The 18,303-nt window shown below is 42.3% G+C and overlaps 1 protein-coding gene across 2 annotated transcripts in view; it reads right to left on the bottom strand.

Moving 5' to 3' along the window:
• The window catches only part of GPC6 (glypican 6), a 1,155,513-nt gene that overhangs the window by 91,517 nt on the left and 1,045,693 nt on the right, over nucleotides 1–18,303 (bottom strand). For both annotated transcript variants that reach the window (XM_043534545.1, XM_007066216.4), the window contains exon 5: nucleotides 6,146–6,276. In XM_043534545.1, the coding sequence (XP_043390480.1) occupies nucleotides 6,146–6,276 (131 nt within the window). The remainder of the gene's footprint in view (nucleotides 1–6,145; nucleotides 6,277–18,303) is intronic.

Here is an 18,303-nt window from a genome sequence, read left to right as displayed (position 1 = left end):
GGATATTTGGGGGCAAGGGGGGAGATGTTTCCAAGTGGGCACTTCCCCTGTTATTTTTGTTAGACACTTTGGTGGTGGCAGCATAAAGGTTCAAAGACAAAAGGTAAAAGTTTGTACCTTGGGGAAGTTTTAACCTAAGCTGGTAAAAATAAGCTTAGGGGGGTTTTCATGCAGGTCCCCACATCTGTACCTAGAGTTCAGAGTGGGGAAGGAACCTTGACAAAAGGATAAAAGTCTGTAGTATTGCAAGTGAGAAGGAAGTTGAGTTCATGTCAAGGAGTGGTGATGTCATTGATCTAGGCAGGAAGGCCTTTTTCCTGGCCAATTAAAAAAAACACATTGCTTGCTCTGGGGAGCAAGCGATCAAAAATGAAAATTAAATCGATTGGAATATACAAAGTGGGTAAGTTTTCAATGAAAACTTTTCTTTTAAGGAAAAGTTTTGCTTCTTTCTTGGTTTAAGGGCAGAGTATGCTATAAAGCCAAGCTGTAAATCTCACAGCATATGAGAGAGTGTGGTTTGATTGTCAGTATGCCTAGTGAGCTCTAAGATCACCACTGCAGGAACAGGGCCCCATCATGCAAGGTGTAGAGCACTATTAAAATCCTAACAACTTCACTGAGAGTTGAAAGGCTCAGCACCTTGCAGGACTGGGTCCATAAATAGCAGGTCTGGGGGATTTTTAAAACAAATAATAATCTCCCTCCCCCAACTTCCTAGTTACAGTAGTTTCTTTCTGGGAAATGAAAAAGCACTGAATCAACTAGCAGTCTTGGCAGTGCTGAGCAGACATGAATACCCAAGTGTGTTAGATCAATGGGAACTGGCCAGTCTTTTGATGCAGAGAAGATGGCAAGACCATTGACTTCAGATACTGTACCGAGGAGTACCATTAAAGATAAATCAAGGAAAAGTCTTCTGTTGTTTACTAACAGCTCAACGATACTTATTACCACATTCAAAAGGACCTTGATAATAATGGATTCAGAGGAGCTACTGGTGTATGCATAGATACCCACACTAAAGATGGAAAGGAGGAAACTGTTTATTGCCATGTCAGATTGTAGATAAAACTCTATCATACTGAGGTCTGATAATCAGAGGCTGTAGAACATAATCCTATTTTTCCTGAGTCGCCATTAAAAGGAGGTTAAATGGGATGTTTAATGTATTCACCTCCAGCATGTCATGCATCAGTCTAATCTACACAGATGAAAGCATGTTTAGATGTTAATAAGGAAAGTCACAGACCAGGCACATGCGGAAGTTACAGACCTCACTCCGCAGACTGCCTCTTACAAAGCAACCACAGAAAGTTCTCAACAAATATGAAACACTATTATTGTAGTATCCAGGCAAAGTACTAAAAAACTTCAACAGGACTTTATTTTTTAAAGTGGAAACCTCTTTTCCAAGCTGCTGCTGCACCCTCAGTAACTCTCCCTCAGCTTTTTCAACTCCTCCCCCCTCCTTCCTGTTTCCTGTTCTTTCAGACTCCCAACAGCCAGTGCTCCCAATTCTAATAATTGCAAGCAACATCTAAACACCACATTCCCTCCTCTCTTAAGAAACTCTCCCAATTACAATAAACATTGTTGTTCTAACCACAGGAACAAATAGGAAACAAGGCACTATACTGTTGACAGAAATATTACACTAAAACCACTATAGATACTACATAACATAGTCTCTAGTCCAGACAGGTGGTCGTCTGGGTCTGACAGGCCTTCTCTCAAGCCCCGGTTCCAGTGCAATGTCTTGTTGTGTTGATACTACGGTGAAGTCATCCAATGCAGACTGGGTGTTGACATAATCTCCTCTTGGTGCATAGACAGGTGCAAAGTAAGAAGCATTCCATACCCGCCCATCAGAAAGTCGATAGGTGTAAGGTCCCTTCTTCTCTATGATTTTAAGAGGAGCTGTGAATTTATGGTCCCCTTTGCGTAAAATTCCAGGTTTTCGTATTTGAATGAAGGAACCACACTCAAACCTTGGTTCCTTAGAACCCCGCCACTTGTCTATGAAAGCCTTATCCTTTGCTTGGTTCTGTTAAACTGTTTTTCTCACATCATCCTCGGTTGGGGCCTCAGGTCGTGCCATTAACAATCCAGCAATGTTCAGTTTAGTATTCATCAGTTTCCCATGCAGTAACTTTGCGGGTGATCTTTGCGTTGTGGCATGTTGTATAGCCCAGTATGCTTGCAAGAAATCAGTAGTGAAGGGTATCCACAATCACCCTTACAGTTTAGCTGTTTGCAAACTCTTTCAAACTTGTGTTACACAGTTAGATTTCCCCATTGGCTTGAGGGTAGTATAGGGATGACCTTCTGTGTAAAATGTTCCTCTCTGCTAGAAAAATTTCAAACTCCAGGGAAGTAAATTGACTACCATTATCTGAAACCAGTTCTTTGGGGTTACCTTCCCTGCTAAAAACTGGAGAGAGGAACTTAATTACTGTAGCAGAAGAGATTTGCGATGTAAACACGACCTCAGGACATTTACTGAAATAATCTATTAAGGTGATGGCATAATGACAGTCAATTGGAGCAATATCAAAAGGTCCTACAAATGTCAATCACCACTTTTTCCCATGCAGATTCAGGAAGCGGAACAGGCTGTAATGGAGGGGTACTTGTCACTGCTGTCTTTTCATGCATTTGGCAAGTGACACAGGATTTTATGAGTGCTTCAGTTTGAGAGTCCATCCCTGGCCACCAATACAGATCCCGTAGTCGTTGTTTGCTTCTGAAAATTCCTTGATGAGTATTGTGTGCCAGGTGTATGAGTTTTGACTGTAATTCTTCTGCCACAAGTAGCTGGTGTGAACCTCATAGCACACAGCCATTGAGCAAAGAAAGCTCATCCCGAACTCTAAAATAAGGCAGCAAAACTGGGTCAAGGTTTTTAGGGTGACTGGGCCATCTCTTGGTCAGAAATTCCCGTAGATTTTGTTGAATTGGACATGGACATTGTTCTCTTATAACTACAGTAAGAGTGCTTGTAATAAACGCAACCACTACATTCCCATCCTCCGGTGGACCATCTGGTGAAGGCAAAGGCAGGCGAGAAAGGCAATCAGTGACCACATTTTGGTTTCCAGGCTTATATTCCAGTTCATTATTGAAAGAGAGTAGTCTTGCAGACCATCTAGCAATACGATTCCTGCTCTTCCCAGTCCTTTCGTGGTGAGCAACGTCGTCAAAGGGCTGTAGGCTGTGCTCAACTTGAACTTACCCCACAGGTAAGTTCTCCATTTTTCAGTTGCCCAGACACAAGCAAGTGCTTCTTTTTCGACTGTAGAATATTTCCTCTCAGGATTACTTAGTGTCCTTGAAGCAAATGCAACAGTCCTCTGTGTTGTCCTCATGCAGTTGTGTTAGAACAGCCCCAAGTCCATAATCAGAAGCATCAGTAGTTACAATTGTGGGCAACGCAGGACTGAATAGTGCAAGTACTGGACTAAGTACAGTCAAGTCTTTCACCGTTTTGAAACTAGCTTGTGCATCCATTGTCCACAGTAAGGTTGAACTTCCCCGTAGTCATTCTTGTAACAGTTCAATGACAGAAGCATAACTGGGAATGAATTTTGCATATCAGGAGGTAAGACACAAGAAGGAACGTAAGGTTTGCAAATCTGTTGGAGGAGGAGCATTTGAAATTGCCAGGATATGAGCTGGATCAGGTTTTAGTCCAGCCTGTGAAATTGTATGCCCCAGAAAGGAGAGTTCAGTCTGCCTAAATTTGCATTTGGACCTATTGAGCTTGAGGCCTGCTTTGCTGATGCAGTTTAGTACAGACTGCAGGTTATTTTCATGCTCCTCCGAAGTATTTCCAAACATGGTAATATCATCCAAACAGCACTGAACTCCATGTTGATTCCTCAGAATCAATGACATTTTTTGGAAGGCACTTGGGGCTGATGCGAGACCATATGGAACATGTTTAAAAGGGAATAGTCCTTCATGTGTAATAAATGCTTTGAGGTCTCTGCTATCTTCATGCAACATAACCTGATGGGATTCGCTCTGCAAATCAAGAGTAGAAAACATCTTTGCTCCACAGAGTTCTGCAAATACTTCTATGTGAGGAAGAGGATGGCTGTCAATCACAATAGCTTTATTTGGCTCCCTTAAGTCCACACAAAGGCGGATGCGCCTCCACCCTTCTTCTGTGTCACTACTATAGGTGAAACCCATTCCGAGGAGTTAATCTCTTCAATAATGTCCTCTTGCACAAGTTTTCTAAGTTCCTCTGAAACAGCTTCCCTGACTGAAAATGGTAAGCACTGTAATTTCTGTCTTACAGGCATCACATTATTCTGCATTTTAACTTTATGCAGAAACCCATAAGCACAGCCGAGTTTCTCCTCAACCTGGTGTAGGGTCCCAGCTGAAACTGGTGTATGTACCGCAAGAGTGCTTTGCTGAGGAAGATTAATTCATCCATTAACTACCCTGAGATTTAAAGCAGCCAATAAATCTCTGCCAAGGATAGGAGTGCATTTGTGGACAATGTAGAACTTTGTAATTACACAGCAATCACCAAAAGTAACTATTGCTGGCAGGCAGCCACGTATTGGAATATGGTTTTTCAAGTAGCACACCAAGTGAAGCTTGGGTTCAGTAAGAGGCACATCTTTAAAAAATGCAGATAGATGGAATCAGGTAGTATAGATACTGCTGAGCCAGTGTCCAACATTAGCAGAAAAGAGAGTGTGATTTGCCTGAGGGTATGGCGGAAACTTTTACCGTGCACTTTATTTGTTCTGGAATATGTGCAGTAGTGTTTTTGTCCATGCTCAGCACAGTAACATCTGGTATTGTAATTGCATGCACCTGTTGATTGAACTGGCTGCTGCAACATACTTTAGCAAAATGCCCAATCTTTTCGCAATGATTGCACTGAGCTACTTTTGCCGGACATCTTGTGTAGCTTGCAAGGTGTCATGGGGATCCACAGCAAAAGCACGCTTTTACTGTATTTTGAATTTGCTGATTCAGTGGTTTTTCATTAGTTTTCCTCTTCTAATTGTTTATCTGCAGCGATAGTGAACTTTTCTGCAAAGGAGTCCCAGCCTGGACTGTGCCTCCTGTATCCATGCTCATTATTTTGGCTTCAGCTGTAGCTGACTCAATCTGGGTTGCAATGGTTATTGCTTTTTCTAGTGTAAGTTGTGGTTCTAGAAGTAAACATTCTCTTACACGAAGCATGGTTGTTTTCTCAAGGAGCTGGTCTCTAATCATCTCATCTGCCATATTCCCAAAGTCACAAGTTACAATCAGACTCCTCAGGGAAGCAATATACTGCATTTTTGTCTCCGCTGGTTTCTGCTCACGCTGGCGAAATCGGTAGTGATTAGCTACTACATTCACTTTTGGTACAAAAAAGTTATTTAATGCAATGAGTGCAGTCTCATATTTATCGTCTGCAATGGGAAAAGTGTAAAATATACGCTGCCCTTCTGCTCCAAGGCAGTGGATTAGCAAAGCACACTTTCTTACTTCAGAAATCTCTGTAGCACTGATTGCAAGCAGATAAGTCTCAAACAGTCTCAAACTGGATCCAGGCAGTAAAAGCAATTGGAGGCTCACCTGGGCTTTGTAGAAAGGGTGCAGGTGGGTTCAGAGGCAGAAGATCCCATCCTCGTCGCCAAAATGTTGTAGTAGCCAGGCAAGGTACTAACAAACTTCAACAGGACTTTATTTTTTAAAGTGGAAACCTCTTTTCCAACCTGTTGCTGCACGCTCAGTAGCTCTCCCGCAGCCTCTTCAACTCCTCCCCGCTCCTTCCTATTTCCTGTCCTTTCAGACTCCCAACAGCCAGTGCTCCCAATTCTAATAATTACAAGCAACATCTAAACACCACAACTATTCAACATTCTTTGTCTGTCGTAAACCTTTTAGCAGCCAATAATATGTAGCTAATTGAATGGTACTTTTTGCAATGCCATCCTTGCTTGAAAGAAATCTATAGGGTTTTTAACAAGTGAGATAGTTAGAGTGGGCCAGGTGCACTCAAAGACAAGAGACTATAATTTTGAGTAGCATGGTCAAACCTTCATAGACAGAGGATAGCACTCAGCGGTTGCTATTTTCCCCCTGGCTGCAACATTCAAGAGCGGATAATAAGTGACTTGCACAGTACCTTTGCTGACACCTGCATACTGTTCTCTTGCATGTTCATGATGGCTTCAGAAATCTTGACATCAATAGGATCCATGACTGATTCAATGTTGAATGGTCCCTCTAATCTCTCTGCTACCAAGAGCATAGCATCTGTTAAAACACAAAGGATCCATTCCCTTAAAAAAAGAGTATTTAGAGAGCACAAAAAAACCCTAATGTTATACTGCTCAGCTTGCCGTGCCAGAGCTGGGAATATCCAAATGCTCCTGGCCTGGTTCAGTATTCTGCAGATGTGTGTCAGGGGGACATAAGAGACTTTAACATAATGGAAACTTTCTCTACAGATGTAATCTCCTGATTATCATAACTACCTAACAACCACCACCACCACCAAAGTAACAGAGATTGTAAAAGTTATATTAATAACAGCTGCCATAGCATTATCAATCTGAGGAGAAAACTTCTTCATATACAGATTGTATCTCAACATTCTGAAACAGATTTGTTCTCTAGACTATGTAATCTTATGCATCAGAAAAAGCAGGTGGATTGAAATGAACCCTTGGGTATATTTCTAGAGCTTGCACAAGATGATGAAAACTTGGATATAATATATCAGGATCTTCTAATTAAAACAGCTGTTCTTTCTGACCCCAATGATCCATTTTTTTGCAGACTAACAGAGGATAAATATTGGATTTCTGCCATAATAAATAGGTATAAACCAGGTTTTCCCCTCTATGTATTTTCAAAATGCAGCTAAATATTGTCTGCAGAAAGATATATTGTTTGCAACTTCTGTGATTTACACAACCTATTATATCTAATTACATGGAAGTCACTCTGTATCATTTTATCTAGTGGGTTCTTTGATGAATAAAAATGAGTACCAGTAAATAAATTAACAACAATTAAAATGTTATAATACATAATACAAAAAGCTTAAATGACTATTTATGCATTCATAGCTACATAATATAAATGCAGTGCATTCATAGCACTGCATTTATATTGGTGCTCACCACATAATAAACTGTAACTCCATCATGTAATAAATTGTATTGATCATACACCTTTGACCCTCTCATACATACTCTGCTTGCTGATCCACCACCCTACACATATTTTAACATTCCAGACCTGTAAATAGCTTCAAACAGCATCCATTTATTAAAAACACAAAACAACCTTCAAGGGAAAAATATCCTTCTTTCTCCCCAAAACCGTAAAATTTCCTCCAAAATTTATTCTGGACTGAGGTCCAGAAATGGCATTATTCAAGTCCTGCTGCCTATTTAAAGTCTAATATCTTGCATTCGTTTAAGGCTGCCAATGGGACACATAGCACTTGTTTCTAAACCTGGGAGGTACTGAGATATTAGACATACAATTTACAGCACAGAAAATAGTACTTTGGGTAATGTTGTTTTACTTTGTTATTTACAATGGCTCTTTTCCTCTAACTCTCATACACTTGGACACATAGTAAAAAGAGGTTCTGACTTTATTGACAGAGGAATAAAAAGCCCAGTCCTAATATATATTTTAAAAAATCTTTTAAAGATTTCTACAATAAATTTTGCACACTATATTTGGTATATACAGAAAACATGATAGTGTGGTTTGCTGTAAAAGTTTTTATAAGCATAAATTTGTGATGACATGCATAAATCATTTGTGGCTACACAATTTGTGAATAATATGGTCAGACCAAACTCTTGCTGATAAAACCTTTATTACATAACATCAGCTGCGGCATGTGTATGCATGCACACTCACACCCACACACAGAATCGGTTTTGTTTTACACCCTCCTATGTATATTGTGACTCCCCAGCACAAGCTCAAGTAAATGCTGATGGTGTACTCTGTATATCTAATTTGGTCTTTTTTTCAAAATCTTCTTTGTTTATTTGCTTTCCACATGGTACAGGACTTGGATCACAAAGTACAGTGTAGTTAATTAATTCTGTTATCATGTGTTTGTTAGAAATGCCTGGAGCAAAAACATTACTAATATTTCACAGTTCACATCACCTGTGCAAAGGCAGAGTAAATGGGCTGTGATCAGTGTGTGTACAGAACACAATACAACTGGTGTGCACAGTGCAGATAATAACTACAGCTCATGGCTTGCAGGAGGCCCCAAACAGGAGTTAGGTAACTGAATGATGCATCTAGCAGCACCTACAGCCTACCTAAGACCCCCACCATATGGTCCCATGGAGAGAGTTGCCATGGAGCAATGCTGGGGCCTGCTGAGCACACCTCCTTAGAGTCTCTCTGTTCCCTGTTGCCCATTCTCAGACATACCCTAGCAGACAGGGGTACACAGACATCTTCCCGGGGAGTACATCAACTCATCTAGATATTTGCCTAGTTTTATAACAGGCTCCATAAAAACACTAGTGAAGTCAGTACAAACTCAATTTCATACAGACAATGACTTGTTTATATTGCTGTATATATTATACACTGAAATGTAAGTACAATATTTATATTCCAATTGATATATTTTATAATTATATCATAAAAAGGAGAAAGTAAGCAACTTTTCAGTAATAGTGTGCTGTTATTTTGTATTTTTAGGTCTGATTTTGTAAGCAAGTAGTTTTTAAGTGAGGTGCAACTTGGGGTACACAAGAGAAATCTGACTCCTGAAAGGGGTACAGTAGTCTGGAAAGGTGGAAAGCCACTGCCCTAACAGATCACCTGTGATTCAGGCTGTGCACTGCCATTAGACGGGACTGCCCTACAAGTCAGAAACTAATGTAGGAATTTATTTTGTTTTGTTATTTCACTCCCAGAACAATTTTACTTTTATGGGTGCTGTTATTAAAAGAAACAGAGGACAAAGCTATGTTCTTAAAATGATTTATCTGATTTAAGAATTCAGAAGCTTACATATGAATTCCAAGATAAGTTAATGTTTAGACTGTGTACATTTCCAAGCTCAGTGTATGGATTTATAATTTAAATAGACATGAGTCTACATATCTTTCCTAAGAACTGCAACAGGCCATCATCTTTTTCAATTATCTTTACAATGAAAGTGACATTTTCCAGTTTATGTTAATTTCCTTCAGTGCAGACTTCCAGGTAACTGGTAAATCATGGGCTGATTTTTCTTCTCTTGAAAAAAAAGGGGCAGGATTAAGAACACTGATTTCTGACATACTCTAATGTTTTTTTTTATATATATGCTTTTATAATATATATATCAAATATCAAAATAAAAAGCTACAGCTGTCATAAATATAGAGGGAAGGGTAACAACCTTCCTGTATACAGTACTATAAAATCCTTCCTGGCCAGAGACACAATATCCTTTTACCTCTAAAGGTTGAAGAAGCTCAGGTAACCTGGCTGGCACCTGACCAAAAGGACCAATAAGGGAACCCTGACATGGTGGGAGCGGTGGGATTATTTTGAACCACAGATCATTTTTGAACCAAAAGCACAGTCGGATTTTAAAAGGACAATTCCCCCCCCTCCCTTTTGGCTGCTTGGAAGCAGGATTTTTAGCTGCGAGCAGCTGGAGTTTTTTTCCTCTTCCTCAGGGCAGAGGGGTTAAGTTACAGCAGCAAGGAAATTCACAAGCAGGGTTGTTTTTTTTTTCTTTTCTTTCTAGCTCCCGAGTAAGCTAGGTAAGCAGGAGCTAGGATGACAAACTGCAATATCCAACAGCAACTAGAATTAGCTAAATTTAAAGCTGAAGAAAAACAAAAAGAACATGACAGACATAGGAAAGAGGCGCAACGCTTGGAGGCGGAGGGGCAACGCTTGGAAGCGGAGTTAGCTCTGAAGCACTTAGATCTGAAAAAGGCTAAGCTGAATCTACCAGCTAACCCTACCAATCCTTCTCCGGGTGCTCCCCACTCAAGAAAATTTCCCACCTACAAGGCAGGTGATGACACCAAGGCCTTCTTAGAAAATTTCGAAAGGGCCTGACTTGGGTACAGCATCTCTACAGACAAGTACATGGTAGAGCTGAGGCCTCAGCTCAGTGGACCCTTAGCAGAGGTGGCATCTGAAATGCCTAAAAAACAAATGAACAGCTACAAACTTTTTAAAAACAAGGCCAGAATTAGAATTGGGCTAACACCCGAGCATGCCCGTCGGCGGTTCAGAGCCCTAAGGTGGAAACCAGATGTGCCATTTACCTGACACGCCTACCATATTGTGAAAAATTGGGATGCCTGGATATCAGGAGCAAGTGTTAAATCTCCGGAAGAGTTGCCCTTCCTAATGCAAATGGAGCAGTTCCTAGAGAGTGTTCCAGAGGAAATAAAAAGGTACATCCTAGATGGGAAGCCCAAAACTGTAATCGAGGCAGGGGACATTGGAGCCAAATGGGTGGAGGTGGCAGAAAAAACAACTGGTAGCAGATGGAGTGAATATCAGAAGGGGCAACCTGAAAGAAAACCCTAACACCGGGGGCAACCCAAGGCCCCAACTACATTCCAAGGAAAACCCCAAATACCGTATCGTCCCACCACACCCATCTCCAGCAACCAGCCTTGCCCTAGTGACCAGTCAGCTGGGCGATGTTTTAAATGTAATGAGCTGGGGCATGGGAAGACCAACTGCCCCAAGAACCCCAACAGACTGCACTTCATTACACCAGAATCACACCAAAGGTCCTCAGGCCCAGATGCCTCTCAGGTACCCTCAGAGCAAAGGGAAATTGTGAGTGTGGGCGGAAAGAAGGTTACAGCGTGACGGGACACTGGAGTACAAGTGTCAGCTATCCACCAGTCCTTATTGGACCTCAAGTTCATCAACCCAGAGGCCCAAGTGACAATTCAACCCTTCATGTCAAACTCTTTAAACTTGCCTACAGCCAAGTTGCCTGTCCAGTACAAGGGCTGGCCAGGAACGTGGACTTTTGCAGTCTACGATGATTATCCCATTCCCAGGCTGCTGGGGGAAGACTTGGCCAACCAGGTGAAGCTAGCCAAGGGGGTGGGAATGGTCACATGCAGCCAGGCTAAGCAAGCTATCACACCTGAGACTTCAACAAGGACCCAGTCTGTGTTACCAGAGATCCAGACTGAGGGGGTGAAACCAGACCCCATGCCAACATCTGCGACAGTAGTAGTGGATCCAATCATGGAGACCAGGCCAGAGCCTAAAATACCACATAGTGCACCAGCTTGAAAGTGGTTCACAGTCAACAGAAACAGCCCCATCACCTATATTGCTTCCAGAGGAACCAAGCCCAAGTCCACAATTCAATGAGGAACTGATGTCTCCAGCATCAACGGAACAGTTCAAGGACAAGCAAAAAAAAGTCTCCAGAGAGCTTGGATGGCGGGACGGAGCAACCCACCGCCTCTCAGGTCTTCTAATCGATCCAGGTTTGTTGTAAAAAGAGGACTTTTATAAAAAGAACTCTTTCTGGTGAACACCAGGAAAACTGGCATCCTCAAAGACAGTTGTTAGTTCCAACTAAGAACCGGGTAAAGCTCTTGAGCTTAGCCCATGATCATCCTAGAGGCCATGCTGGGCTGAACAGAACCAAAAACCATTTGGGGAAGTCCTTCCACTCGGAGGGAATGGAAAATAATGTTTCTGCCTATGTCCGGTCTTGTGAGGTATGCCAAAAAGTGGAAAAACCTCAAGACCAGGTCAAAGCCCCTCTCTAGCCACTCTCCATAATTGACGTTCCATTTCAGCAAGTAACTATGGATATTCTGGTCCTTTTCCAAAAAAGACACCCAGAGGAAAGCAGTACATACTGACTTTCATGGATTTTGTCACCTGATGGCCGGAAGCAGTAGCTCTAAGCAACACCAGGGCTAAAAGTGTGTGCCAGGCATTAACAGACATTTTTGCTAGGGTAGGCTGGCCCTCCAACATCCTTACAGATTTGAAAACTAATTTCCTGGCAAAAACCATAAAAAGCCTTTAAAAAGCTCTTGGGGTGAATCACTTGGTTGCCACCCCTTACCACCATCAAACGAATGGCCTGGTGGAAAAGTTTAAGAAAACTTTGGGGGCCATGATCCGTAAATTCGTAAATGAGCACTCCAATGATTGGGACCTAGTGTTGCAGCAGTTGCTCTTTGCCTACAGAGCTGTACCACATCCCAGTTTAGGGTTTTCACCATTTGAACTTGTATATGGCTGCGAGGTTAAGGGGCCACTACAGTTGGTGAAACAGCAATGGGAGGGTTTTACGCCTTCTCTAGGAACTAACATTCTGGACTTTGTAAGCAACCTACAAAACACCCTCTGAGACGCTTTAGCCCTTGCTAGAGAAAACCTAAAAGCTGCTCAGGAAGAGCAAAAAGCCTGGTATGATAAACATGCGAGAGAGCATTCCTTCAAAGAAGGGGACCAGGTCATGGTCTTGAAGGCGCTCCAGGCCCATAAAATAAAAGCATCGTGGGAAGGGCCATTCATGGTCCAAGTACTCCTGGGAGCTGTTAATTATCTCATAGCATTTCCCACTTTAACCCTAAAGCCTAAGGTGTACCATGTTAATTCTCTAAAGCCCTTTTATTCCAGAGAATACATGTTGGTCAGTTTACAGCCCAGGAAGGAGATGACGCTAAGTAACCTGAAGGTGTCTACTATGAAAAAAAAAAAGTGACGTGACGTGGAAGAGGTATACCTCTCAATGACCCTTGGACATATGCAGTGCCAGCAGATCAAGGAGCTGTGCAATAGCTTCGTGCTGATGTTCTCAGCCACCCCAGGATGGGCCGAATGGGCATACCACGCCATTGACACAGGTAATGCTCACCCAATTAAAGCCCAACCTTACCGGGTGTCTCCTCAAGATAAAACTGCTATAGAATGGAAGATCCAGGATATGCTACAGATGGGTGTAATCTGCCCCTCTGGCAGTGCATGGGCATCTTCAGTGGTTCTAGTTCCCAAACCAGGTGGGGAGATACACTTTTGCATGGACTACCGTAAACTAAATGCAGTAACTTGCCCAGACAACTATCCAATGCCACTCACAAGTGAGCTCTTGGAGAAACTGAGACATGCCCAGTTCATCTCTACCTTAAACTTAACCAAGGGGTACTGGCAAGTACTGCTGGATGAATCCGCCAAGGAAAGGTCAGCCTTCATCACCCACGTAGGGCTGTATGAACTTAATATGCTCCCTTTCGGGCTGCGAAATGCACCTGCCACCTTCCAAAAACTTGTAGATGGTCTCCTATCAGGATTGGGAGAATATGCAGCCACCTACCTTGACGATGTGGCCATATTTTTGGATTCCTGGGCAGAACACCTGGAACATCTACAAAAAGTCTTTGAGCACATAAGGGAGGCAGGACTAACTGTTAAGGCTAAAAAGTGTCAAATAGGCCTAAACAGAGTGACTTGCCTTGAACACCAGGTGGGTCAAGGAACTATCAACCCCGTACAGGCCAAAGTGGATGCTATCCAAAAGTGGCCTGTCCCAAAGTCAAAGAAACAGGTCCATTCCTTCTTAGGCTTGGCCGGATATTACAGGCAATTTGTACCGCACTACAGCCAAATCACCGCCCCACTAACAGATCTAACCAAAAAAATCCAGCCAAATGCAGTTCAGTGAACTGAAAAGTGTCAGAAGGCCTTTAACCAGCTTAAAGCGACACTCATGTCTGACCATGTGCTAAGGGCCCCAGACTTTGACAAACCGTTCCTAGTCACAACCACCTAGTCCTTCCGAGCGTGGTGTGGGAGCAGTTTTAATGCAGGAAGGACCGGATCAAAAATTCCATCCTGTCATGTTTCTCAGCAAGAAACTATCTGAGAGGGAAAACCACTGGTTAATCATCAAAAAGAAATGCTATGCCATTGTGTACGTGCTGGAAAAGCTACGCCCATACGTTTGGGGACGGCGTTTCCAACTACAAACCGACCATGCTGCATTGAAGTGGCTTCACACCGTCAAGAACAATAACAAAAAACTTCTTCAGTGGAGTTTAGCTCTCCAAAATTTTAATTTTAAAATACAACACATTTTGGGAGCTTCTAACCAAGTGGCTGATGCACTCTCCTGTAAAAGTTTCCCCAAATCAACTGGTTAAAATCGTCCTTACAATGTAAAAAATACTGTTAGTTTTTATATAGTCAGTAGTATATCTAAAGGTACATGTGTCTTATTAACTCTGTTTTCTCCTAGAGTTCCAGAAAGGAATCACAGCCAGTGTGAAACCGGCTGTCCAACACTATCTGTGATTTGGGGGGGGTGTCATAAATATAAAGGGAAGGGTAACAACCTTCCTGTATACAGTACTATAAAATCCCTCCTGGCCAGAGGCACAATATCCTTTTACTTGTAAAGGGTTAAGAAGCTCAGGTAACCTGGCTGGCACCTGACCAAAAGGACCAATAAGGGAACGCTGACAACTGCATATTACTATTATTTAGTAATTTTATTACTTAGCTTAATAGAGAGTTGGTTAACTGTCAACTTGATTACAATCTCTAAATACCTACATGGGAAACAAATATTTAATAGTGGGCTCTTCAGTCTAGCAGACAAAGGTGTAATATGCGCCAATGGCTGGAAGCTGAAACAAATTGAGGATGGAAATAAGGCCTGAATTTTGAACAATGATTAACCATTGGAACAATTTATCAAGGGTCCTGGTGGATCACCAATTTTTTTTAAACCAAGATTGGAAGTTTTTCTAAAACATATGGTCTAGGAATTATTCTGGGGAAATTCTATGGCAGGAGGTCAATCTAAATGATCACAGTGGCTCTTTCTGGCCTTGAACTCTATGAATTACAGAACACCTATGAGAAGGATTACGAGTTCCAATGCTCCCTGTACTCCAGCACTTGTGGGGAGGGCACTTGTGAAAAGAGGGAGTTTTGCTTCCAAAATGCTTTGTTCCCTCTTCATTTCTTGTTTCAACACTGCAATTGAAGGGGATGCAATTGCAGCATTGGTAGATATACCCAGGCTAGCAGTGCTAAAAATAGCAGAGTAGATGCGATGGTGTGGACTTCCGTGCAGTTGCACAAGTCCACCTAGCACCCTGGGGGCCTACTTGCACTGCTGAAGCCCACGCTGCTGCATCTACACCATTATCTTTAGCAATGCTAGCATGGCGGTGTCTATCCAAGCTCCAGGCACACCTCGGACTGCAATGTACCCCCACTGTATGGTTTGGATTAGTTGGCTTCTGGGGATGGGACTAACTCGATTGTGCCCTGTGACATTCTTCCCCCACACCTTCACCTCTGCTTCTCTTCTATTGGTAAACTAACATTGGGTTCCCTACTGCAGCCTAGTGTCCCTCTTCCTCAGAGGGAGTTCTAGGAGTAGGGAGTGTGATGCATTCCCTGGAAGCACAGCTTCTCCTGGGAGACAGGGGCTGGAGAGTGCTGAGAGACAGCATTCTCCACAAATCTTAGAGTATTGCTGGTTTCTGGAGAAGAAGGATCTGATGCAAAGCCCACTGTAGCAGAGTGTGGCAGGCCCCCTTGGCTCCTGTCTCTGCTAAGTCCACAAAGTCACTCTGAGACCCTTTGGGTTAGTATCCACTGGTGCAGTTTATTCACAGGCTTGTTCCCACCACCATTTCACCCTTTACTGTCTGCAGGCAGGAGGGAAGAGCTACCTCCCTGCTTCTGCTCCTTGCCTTTTCCCTTTCTTTCTGCTCTTCCCTGGCTTCCTTCCCCTGAGGCTTTTATACAGCCCAGGCTAATTAGGCAGCAGCTGTGTCTGCTTCCCCAATTAGGGCCAGGTTATCTCCAGCCAGCTCTAATTTATTCCCCTAATTTGGAGCTGGTATGACAGAGGGCTGAATTAGCAACCGTTTGCCCGGCACCCTGTCACACCCACCGAAGTTGTATCAGACTCTACTTTCTCTTCTGGTTCTGCTACAATTCTTGATCCATCAATAGAATAGCACCAGGAAAACTCTATGAGAGGAACTCTGTGAAGTTTCTATTCCTCTACCCAGGTACTTCCCTTGTTTATGGCCCTATACACACTGACTGGCACTATTAAATACCTTTCAAGCAATTAGCTTAAAAGAAATATACAGTGTTTGTCCACATATTGCAATGTGAACTAACATAACAATCAATATTATTTGGGAAATTTCAAAAGCACCTGAGAGTTTGTATGTGTGAACTGGGAAGGGAAGGGTGGGGAGCCAGCTGTGAACAGAGTGTGTCACTGATTGTAAATGTATCTTGACCTTGAGAGTGGAACAGCAGTTAGGGAAAGGGACACAATTGTAAACATAGTGGTCTGCAAAGAAATGCTCACTCTACTGCTCTCCTTCCTTGCAGAGGAAAGATCTGTGCTTGCATTGTCATGTAGTTAAGGATGAAGGGAGCTTTCAAAATCGTTATAATGTTAAATTAATAACAAGTGTGAACATTGGATTTTAGGTACATATTTACTTCTTTTAAGTTAGCAGAAATGCATCCCATAATAGTCTGCCAAAACCTTTTATCACTAGAATAAGATTTACTAACAGGGTTCAAGGAGAGGTGAAAAAGGAAAACTCTACCTCATGTTAAATGAGATGCTAAGAGCTCTTTTTTCAGGAAACCTGAACCAGTGCCAAAGCTTCTGTTTCTCGGAGGGTACACAGTCCATATTTCAAATGGATTATTTATGTGAAAACAACACACTGCTCTCTTTTGGGATGTACATATCTAATTATTAGATTTTTTCTTTGACAATATGATGCAGTTGTGAAAAAGGCAAATATCATTCTAGGATGTATTAACAGGAGTGTTATAAGTAAGACATAGGAGGTAATTGTCCCACTCTATGCAGCTGGAGTACTGTGTCCAATTCTGGACACCACACTTTAGGAAAGATGTGGATAAACTGGAGAGAGCCCAGAAGACAGCAACAAATATGATAAAAAGTTTAGAAAACCTGACCTATGAGGAAAGGTTAAAAGATGGGACAGGTTTAATCTTGAGAAAAGATGATGGGTGGAGGGACACCTGATAGTCTTCAAATACGTTAAGAGCTGTTCTAAAGAGGATGGTGATGAATTGTTCTCCATGTCTACTGAAGATAGGTCAAGAAGTAATGGGCTTAATCTGCAGCAAGGGAAATTTAGGTTAGATATTAGGAAAAAAGTTCTAACTAGAAGGGTAGTTACGCTCTGGACTTGGCTTCCATGGGAGGTTGTGGAATCCCAGTTATTGGAGGTTTTTAAGAACAGGGTGGACAAACACCTGTCAGGGATGATCTAGGTTTACCTGGTCCTACCTCAGCACAGGGCTGGACTTGATGGCCTCTCAAGGTCCCTTCCAGCCCTACATTTCTAGGATTCTATGATCAGTTTGGGTTACCAACATCTCTTAGGGTAATATGGTACAGCCAGTGGCTCACTCTATTGATTCTCAGTCTAGGACACTGTGATCACCTTTCAGTTGTCAATGCAGTCACTTCCTCTGTGTCATCCTCACAATGTAAAAATACCTATGGCCAGTCTACACGAGAGCTTGCACCATTATTGAAACACAGGAAGGATGTAGATGCACCAGCAGAGAACTCAATATTAAGCTCATCAAGAGCTATATAGCAAGTACCCTTCATTTGGAACAGGGGGACGTTAACCATTATATTCTTGTATAGAATTGCCCTTGATGATCACGTAGAAGCTACATGGCTGCAGTGGCCCTTCAGCTTAGCATATAGCATTCATTCACTGAAGACCTCATTACCCAAAACAAGAATTTGGAGCTAATGAGTTTTGACACTACTCTGCAAAATCCTGTAAAGTTTGTCCTGGCTCTTTGAGCCACCACTTTATCCCCATGTACTATTATGGATTGATTCCAAGCCCATTGAACAAAGACAAAAGACTCTCACCATCCTAGGATCAGCCCCTGGAGATAGTACTCTTTAGATCTGAATGCTGTGGGGTCAGAGGCAGAATGCTTTCAGTACAGGGTTCTCAATCCTTTAATCTGTTTGTTCCACTGGTCCAACAGAACCTATGTCTATTTAACCTCATAGCATAGAAGAGAGCCAATCTCTTTTCTTCGGCTTTTTGCTTGAAGTTTTTTTTGGATTAGATTCAATCTATTTTGCTGTGAGGGTCTGCTTTTTCTGAGTGCCACTGGTCAACAGGTTATGTACTAGTTTTAAGAGAGGATATATTGGTCACATTTTATAAATTAAAAATAGATAATAAGTAGCCACTTTCCTTCATCCATATGCTGTCAGATGAAAAAACTTGG

The sequence above is a fragment of the Chelonia mydas genome, chromosome 1 (genome assembly GCF_015237465.2).
Source record: "Chelonia mydas isolate rCheMyd1 chromosome 1, rCheMyd1.pri.v2, whole genome shotgun sequence".
Classification (NCBI taxonomy): domain Eukaryota; kingdom Metazoa; phylum Chordata; order Testudines; family Cheloniidae; genus Chelonia; species Chelonia mydas.
Note: the sequence above shows the minus strand (reverse complement) of the source record. Positions and strands in the feature narration are given on the sequence as shown.